General features: G+C 37.5%; 1 protein-coding gene across 1 annotated transcript in view; it reads left to right on the forward strand.

The window, feature by feature from the left end:
* The window catches only part of LOC103704863 (monooxygenase 1-like), a 43560-nt gene extending 39741 nt beyond the window's left edge, over positions 1–3819 (forward strand). Inside the window, exon 7 of the mRNA XM_039133604.3 lies at positions 2791–3819. Within this exon, the coding sequence (XP_038989532.3) occupies positions 2791–2826 (36 nt within the window). The 3' untranslated portion in view covers positions 2827–3819. The remainder of the gene's footprint in view (positions 1–2790) is intronic.
* The last annotated feature ends 5417 nt before the right edge of the window (positions 3820–9236 follow it).

Raw genomic sequence — 9236 nt, forward strand, 5'->3', positions numbered from 1 at the left:
AAATGATTCATCCTCAAACAGTTTTATTTTTCTTAGCTGAAATAATTTGTTGGCTGAGGATATTTATGTCCATCTAAAACAAAGAAGCAGGAATTAATGAGGACATTATTCCATGAATAATGTTATGCCTGCCACCTTGGAATAGTTATTCCGGGAATAAGCAGATTCGACTCGAATAACTATTTCTCCTTTATTCCTGTTTTCCAAAATCTTGATTTCATCTGAACCAAATGCATTGTCGAACTGTTTTTGGTTGAGTAAAAGGTTGGAATAAGGCTTGGAACAGGACTTACTCTTGTTTGCCAGACAGGATCTAGAATACTATAGGATCAAGGGAGGAATAGTTATCCTAACTAAACTAATCAAACTTGCTGATTCCTAGAATAAGATTCCAGGGAAGGGCTGGAATAACATTATTCTTAGCAGGAGGAGCGCAAGATTTTGTGAACAGCACCAAAGTGGACTCAGGCACTGAATACTTCACCTCCAAATGCTCATTAACCGAGGAAGACAATCTCAGCCCTTTTGCTGAAGATGGCCAAGGGAAAAGGGTGACAAGCCACCACCTTTCTCCAATTGAACAATTGTTCTAGACTTAGAAACATCAAGGAACTTAAGATCACCATCTCTAGTACGGTGAGAAGAATGTGCCCCCCAACTATGACAATCAGAATCCCGCCAATGGATTCCTGGTACAACTAAGCACCAGAGTCAGACCAGTTTAAGCATTAGATACCACTGATCATCATTAAATCCTTATCTCAATATTTTTCTCCATAAGCACTAGCATCAACTCCTCCACATGCATACAAATGGAAGGGAATAATAATAGAGTCGACGAACTAGAATAGGCCTAACTCAATTTCAGCTGAGGCGAAGTCCTCTATATTTCAGAAGAGTGAACAAAATTTCAAGTAGGCATGCATGTCTAATGTGACATTATCATCAGTCCCTATGGAAGGGAGCTAACTTCTTTGAAGAGTTTCAACCAGACCCAAGTGTTCGATGAGATCCTCGGGATATTAAAGAACTACTAAAATTTGAAGCGTCGAAAGAGCTGGAGGTGATTAAAATGGTGAAGCAGTGTGATCTAGACTAGTTAAGCCTCTTGCGCATTCAACACCTCCATAGCAAGAAATTCCAGCAATGACAGGTGCAGGTGATGAAATGCATGCATATTTTTAACTCATCAGAGTACAATGTAACTTCTTAATTAAGAACTCTCCTGCTGAAGTTACTGAGATGGTGAAGCATTGCAATCTCAGCCAGAGAACCTCACATACGTGCCAAAACCTGGTGCCAAAGCCACCTGGAAAGCCATGGACAGCCATAGACACATGGCCAGTTCCTTCGTCAGGAGCTTTTGCTTGCCACATGCCCGACACGAGAAATGGACAAGGTCATGGAATGATGAGAGGTCGGCAACTCGGTGGCGCAGAAAAGAGTAGCAGCCACCCTCAAAGATGTGAAGGAATGGAGGCTGGGAATTCTGAGGCTTGCAACAATCATTACGTTGGTCCTCCCTCAAAATGATAGCTTTCACTCGTCGCCTCAAGGTTATCGCCGCCGTCCACCCCACCATTTTCATATGCGATATCTACTTTATCTTTATTGACGCACACCTCCCTGCGGACACAGAGCAGCTTCAACAGGCACTCCAAAACGATTCAAACTGAAACGTTTCTTCCAACGGAATTCTGGCACCATAACCAATTCTGAACTAATTCCGTTGGGCCCTACCTGACCCAACAGAACTCATGTAATAGTGTCTATAAAAACCTGAGATGTGTGTGCGTCTGACATGGGATTCCTTTCATTTCTTCATGTCCTAAACTTCTTCAATCTTCATATGGATATAGATGCTGTTACTCGGGTTGCAGGCTGAATGGCATGGAACTCAAAACTGGTGTACCGAACCAAAGCTTGCTAAGCTCCATCAGCAGCAGGTGGTCGATGGATGGTTTGCAAAAGGAAACCCAAGAAGATTGCCATGGATGAGACGCTATGAATGCTAGCCAGTCCACAACATGAAAAATTGAATACAGGTGGGTTTGATTTTAAAGAGGAACTCAGCAGCATATCAGGCGAGGTTTAATGTTGTGCAAGATGCAGCTATGGCCATGTCCAATCCTACTGTAGATTAGAAAGCCATCAGACCTGTTCTCTTGCATACACCAAGGACACAGATCAACAGCCTACAGATAGATGTGGATATATTTATTTACTCAAGAGGTGAAATTCTATACATGTTTATAATAGCCAATGAATGTGAAACATGCACGATTCCAATCCAAATAATGTAGCTTTAAAGCCCTGGCTATGTTTGAAAAGCTAAGATATCAACCATATTGGTGAGTGATGGGTACCAAGATGAATGAAGATCTCAGTTCATCGCAACTTAGCTGATATATAGGAACCAAGATATTGATTTCTTGGTGTACATAATAGAGGCTACAATTGTCTTTATGCTTTCACTTTGCATATTTATTTATCAACTTATAAATCAAGATGAAGAAAGGAAGATTAAAACTCTTGTCTGATATATTGATTTTTGTCTCAGCGGATATCTTGAGAAAAACTGGGTTATATAAGCCGAGATAATAAGAGGCAAGGTTTAGATAAATTGTATAAGTAGGTTCCCCATTTTGATACAAACTGATATCTGGTAGTAGATGAAAACCTTAATTGATTAATAGGACCTAATTCTGAAATGTAGATTTGGATATAATTTTTTATATTATGATAAAAAGTTATCTTCATTGCATTACATTTTGCTCATTGTTTGTGCAGGAAAGGAGTAAAAAGTCTTGTATTAGAGAGATCTGAGAGACTACGAGCTACTGGGGCAGCAATTGGTGTCTTCATGAATGGTTGGTGTGCACTTGATAGACTTGGTGTAGGTGTTGTGCTTAGGGAAAAAAGTATGCCTATTCCAGTGTACGTTTTCATAGCCTTTTAAGGTCAAATCCTTTTTTCAAAAATATCTACTTTTCCAGAGTATACTTTCACTGCCTTTTAAAATTAAGTTCTCTTTCAGAAATATATTTTGGGTAATATACTGGGTAGGATATGATATTTGATGCAAGGAAAATGCTACACATATCGCAAACGGAACCTGAATGTGAGTATGAACCGAATTTTTCGCTTAACCAGTGAAGGCAAGATTAGCAGCTTGGCCTCAAGAAACACCCCAACCTTCTGCGATACGCAACAAGAATACTTGTGGATCTTTTCTTCAAGTTCATCTTAGGGCACATAGCAATGCTTCAATTATATGATAAACAATACCACCTTTATTACTATCTTAACTGGTAACAACATTCAGAACATAGTGTTGGATTTATTAACGATTAAATGTTTTATTTTGTCACCATCCTTTGGTGGTGCGGTTGGTTTGTGTGTGGGGTTGACGCGCCCCACAGGCATACGTCTCGTAGAGATCTATAAATAGACGACCTCTACATATTAAAAAGAGATCAGACAAAAAGCAGAGGATTCCTAATCTCTTTTCTTTCTCTACTCTCTCTTCCTACCAGTTAAAATATTTCTTCCAATTTTTTTTTAAACGGGCTTGCTGCATATTGATTCTGGGTTTGAAGCCTTCTTTGATCCGTGCAAATCATCGAGGCGGAAGGAATGAGAGGTTGTTGTATCTCAGGAGTAGAACGCCATCCAAGCCTAGTGCACTGTAAGGCGGTGAAATCTACTTCAAGAAAAGTGACCAACATACCACGCCTCAGCATCTCGGGTTCCATTTTTCTACTTTTACTTTTAATTTTTTGTTTTAGCCTATTACTGCCTATTATTTATTGAAGTAGAATAGTTTAGTTTTATTTCTGCTTCAACTTTATTTGCAACATTCTTGAAGTAGATTTCCTACGTATAATAGGCTAGTAATTAGAGTTACCCCAATGGCCAATGCAAGTGATCCGGTTCCTCCTGAAAAGTTTAATGGAACTAATTTTAAGCGTTGGAGAGAGAAAATGAAAATCTTCTTAACCACGCTTGGATTATTTTCCATAATTTTTGACTCTCCTCCAAATGAGGATGAGAATGAACCGGCTAGGACTTGTAATTTAGAGGAATTTAAGAAGAAAGACTACCTGTGTAGGGGTAGGATTTTGTCCTATCTTTCTGATCCCCTCTTTGATGTCTATTGCACTTTGAAAACCTCTAAGAAGATTTGGGATAATCTTAATAAAAAATATGGTATCCAAGATGCCGGAATGGACAAGTATACTGCTAGTCAATTCCTATCTTATAAGATGGTAGACACCAAGCCCATAGTTGACCAAGCCCATGAGCTAACAGTGATTTATCATGAATTAGACTTAAGGGGAACGTGTATAACTGAGAGCCTTCAAGTTGCTTGTACTATTAACAAGCTTTCACCTTCTTTGAAAGATTTTGGGTTGTCCCTAAAACATAAGACTGAGGAAATGAGCATGAAAACCCTACTATCTGCCATTAGGATTCAAGAGCAATATCTTAAGAAAGACAATGAGCAAATCATGAACCCTGAGTTTCTAACTAAGGTGAACTTTGTAGAAGGCCAGAATAAAACCTATAGGTTCAAAAACTCCAAATTTGAAAAGGGTGGACCTAAGAATAAAGGAAAATCCATGAAGCCAAAACACCAAATCAATAAGAACGATCGGAGGCCGATTTGCTACAATTATGAAAAATTCGGTCATATGGCACGAGTATGCCGGATGAAGAAGAAGAAGTATCAGAACTATGAACATGCACCTCCTCAACTTTCCAATCCACAAACCAACATGGTGTTATCCAGTACTGGTCCTACTAATACTGATGATCGGTATGTAACTTTAAGTCTAGAGTTAAATTTGGCAATTCATTCTACCGATTGGTTAGTGGATACAGGTGCGAATGTTCATATGTATACTGATCATACCCTTTTTACTGTTTATCAGGTCCGGAGCGGCCTAACTGTGACTATGGAGAATTTTACCTCGGCACGAGTACTTGGAACTGGAAAAGTACTTCTAAGGCTTACATCTGGGAATGTGCTTCCTCTATTTAATGTGTACCATGCGCTTGAAGAAAAGAGGAATCTGATCAGTGGATATCTTCTGATAAGGAGTGGCTATTCTTTGTTATTTCAATCTAAGAAAGTGAGTATAACAAAGAATGGAACATTTGTAGGCAAAGGCTATGAGTGTGATGGCTTATATGTAATTAATAAAATGAATGATGTACCTTTGGACATTCCTTCTTATAGCAATAATAAAGTTATTCATTCAGTATGTTCTTCATTTCTTTGGCATGCTAGATTAGGACATGTGAATAATAATACTATTAAAAAAATGATTAGTTCTGGTTTATTGCCTATTGTTTCATTAGATGAAAAAGAAAAGTGTCTAATTTGTGTTCAGTCTAAGCAACCTAGAAAACCATTTAAAATGGTAAATAGAAATTCAACTTTATTAGAATTAATTCATTCAGATGTATGTGATCTAAATGGAACTTTGACTAAAGGGGGTAGAAGGTATTTCATTACCTTCATGGATGATTATTCTAAGTATTGTCAAGTTTATTTGATGAAATCTAAAGATGAAGCATTTGAGATGTTTAAGACTTATAAATCTTTAGTAGAAAATCAACTTGACAAGAAAATAAAGATTCTCAGGTCAGATAGAGGAGGAGAATACACCTCTAATGACTTGAATGAATTCTGTAGAGTTAATTGAATTCTACATGAAGTAACACCTCCCTATGCACCTCAGTCTAATGGAGTGGCTGAAAGGAAAAATAGGACTCTGCAAGATATAGTAAAATCTTTGCTTACCAACTCAAGTTTACCAGAGGTTTGGTGGGGGGAAGCAATGCTTACTGCATGTTTTCTGCTTAATAGGGTTCCATTTAAAGGTTCTAATGAATCTCCTTATAAACTTTGAAAAGGAAGAAAGCCTAACCTAAACTTTCTAAAAGTTTGGGGTTGTTTGGCTAAGGTTAATATTCCTTTAATTAAGAAAAGAAAATTAGGACCTAAGACTTTTGATGCTATATTTCTTGGTTATTCTCTTAATAGTGTTACTTATAGATTCTTAGTCATTAGTTCTGATATTAATGGCATAGATAAAAATACTATAATTGAATCTAAAGATGCTTCTTTCTTTGAAGACATTTTTTCTTTTAAGGATAAAATAGAAAAGCATATAATAGATAGATCTAATAATGCATCTTGTAATTCACCTTCTAATGAAAATAAAAATGAACTTATTGATGTTAATGAACTTGGTAGAAGCAAAAGAATTAGGAAAAAGAAAGATTTTGGATCTGATTTCTATACCTTTATGGTTAAAGATGATCCTAAAACATATAAAGATGCTATGAACTTATTACATTCTATGTTTTGGAAGGAAGCTATTAATAGTGAAATGAATTCATTTATGACTAATGAAACATGGTTTCTAACTAATTTACCACCTGGTAGTAAGACTTTAAGTTGTAAATGGATCTTTAAGAAGAAATTGAGACCTGATGGTTCAATTGAAAAATATAAAGCAAGATCAGTTGCTAAGGGCTTTACTCAGAGAGAGGGTATTGACTACTTTGATACGTTTTCTCCTGTGACTAGGATAACCACTATCCGTACTTTAATTGCACTGGCTTCAATCCATAATTTGATAATCCATCAGATGGATGTCAAGACTGCCTTCCTTAATGGTAATTTAGAGGAAGAGATTTATATGGATCAGCCAAAGGGATATGTGGCTCAGGGACAGGAAAAAAAAGTTTGTAGGTTGGTCAAATCCCTTTATGGTTTAAAACAATCTCCTAAGCAATAGCATAGAAAATTTGATGAAATAATTATTTCTTATGGCTTTAAAGTAAATGAATCCGATAAATGCTTATATTCTAAGTTAGAAAATGATTCATGTGTTATCTTGTGTTTATATGTTGATGATATCTTAATTTTTGATACTGATATAAATATTGTAACTGATATCAAGAATTTTTTATCTAATAATTTTGATATGAAAGATTTAGGTCAGGCAGAGGTAATTCTTGGTAACAGGATTACCAGAATACCTAATGGTATAATCTTTGATCAATCACAATATATTGAGAAAATTTTGAAGAAATTTGATAAGTACAACTGTAAACGAGTGAGTACACCTTATGAGCATGGTTTGAACTTGAAGTGCAACAAAGGTGATCCAGTGGCCCAAGGAAAATATGCTCAGATTATTGGGACACTGATGTATGTTGCAAATACAAGTAGACCTGACATTTTCTATGCTATAGGAAAGCTCAGTAGGTTTAATAGTTGCCCTAGTCTTAGTCACTGGGAAGCACTGGACAGAGTACTTAGATACTTGAGAGGTACCATGTCTTATGGTTTACACTACTCAAGATTTTCCGCTATACTTGAAGGATACAGTGATGCTAGTTGGATCACTAATTCAGTGAACCGAAAAGGAACTAGTGGATACATATTCATGTTGGGTGGTGCAGCTGTTGCTTGGAGATCATCCAAACAAACTGTGATCACCATATCCACTATAGAGACTGAGATTGTAGCCTTAGATTCTGCAACTCAAGAAGCAGAATAGTTTAAGAATCTTATGTCAGAAATTTTTATTATGGAAAAGCCTATACCTGCTATCTCTTTGTTATGTGACAGTGAAGCTGCAATTAATACTTGTAAAAATACTGAATATAACAAGAAAAATAGAAGACACATTAGTGTGAGACATAAGACAATTAGATACCTAATTAAAAATGGTATCGTGACTTTGGAATTTGTTAGATCTGAAGGTAACCTAGTATATCCTTTGACTAAAGGACTAGCTAGAAGCAAAGTTATAGAAACATCAAGGGGGGTGGAACTGAAACCCATAAGGAATCATTGATAATGGCAACCCAACCTATTCTGACTGGAGATCCCAAGACGAAAGGTTCAACGGAAAAAACAAGTTGTTTAATGATTAGTTAGCACTATTATTAAAATAACTTTATGTCATTTGGTCTCTCCCTATGATGTGAGTGCTAAACACAGCAGAAGTATATGGAAGAGTTTAAAACTCTGAATGAGTTCGAGTCTATGGCAAGGTGTTGTGCTGCGAGCACCCTTGGAGGATTCACCTATGTGAGTGTGACTGTGTGGCCGCAGTCTATGGGGATAAGGGTTTAACCCCTAGAGCGCTCATGAAACTGAGATATTGGTGCATGGGGCCGAAAAGCACCACCTATGATGAACCCAGTATTTGCATTTGTCATGGGTGAAGTATATGGAAATATCAACCAAAGGATTTGGTTCAAAACTTTTTAGTTACCACTATTCCTTTCAGATGTAAGTATATTTTCACTAGGTAAAGGTTCAAAGCCGCAAGCTACCTTTATTGAAGTCGTGACATGAAAGGCCCGGTATGACTATTTTTTATAAAATCTTGAAAACATTTTAATCAGGTGGGGGATTGTTGGATTTATTAATGATTAAATGTTTTATTTTGTCACCATCCTTTGGTGGTGCGGTTGGTTTGTGTGTGGGGTTGTTCTCACAAGGACGTTGCCGGAAGAAGGGTGACATAAAAACCGCGGGAAGAAGGATTCGAACTCATGTCCTTGTGAAAACAACCCCACACACAATCCAACCACATCACCAAATGATGGTGACAAAATAAAACATTTAATCATTAATAAATCCAACAATCCCCACCTGCTTTTACGTACGTGCAAGGAAGCTTGCACGGACGTAAAAGCTAGTGCTTTTACGTTCCGTGCAAGCATGAGGGGGGCACGTTCTTGAGGAACGCGAACTCGCATCCACGCGAAGGATCGCGCCCACGAGGGGCATGACCGTGGTTTCGCGCCTCATGCGAAGAGACGCGCCCCACAGGCATACGTCTCGTAGAGGTTTATAAATAGACGACCTCTACAGATTAGAAAGAGATCAGATAAAAAGCAGAGGATTCCTAATCTCTTTTCTTTCTCTACCCTCTCTTCCTTCCAGTTAAAATATTTCTTCCAAATTTTTTTTAAACGGGCTTGCTGCATATTGATTCTGGGTTAGAAGCCTTCTTTGATCCGTGCAAATCATCGAGGCAGAAGGAACGAGAGGCTATTGTATCTTAGGAGTAGAACGCCATCCAAGCCTAGTGCACTATAAGGCGGCGAAATCTACTTCAAGAAAAGTGACCAACATACCACGCCTCAGCATCTCGGGTTCTATTTTTCTACTTTTACTTTTAATTTTTTGTTTTAGCCTA

The sequence above is a fragment of the Phoenix dactylifera genome, chromosome 4 (genome assembly GCF_051530095.1).
Source record: "Phoenix dactylifera cultivar Ajwa chromosome 4, Ajwa_hap1_PhDact_Kaust_v1.1, whole genome shotgun sequence".
Taxonomy (NCBI): domain Eukaryota; kingdom Viridiplantae; phylum Streptophyta; class Magnoliopsida; order Arecales; family Arecaceae; genus Phoenix; species Phoenix dactylifera.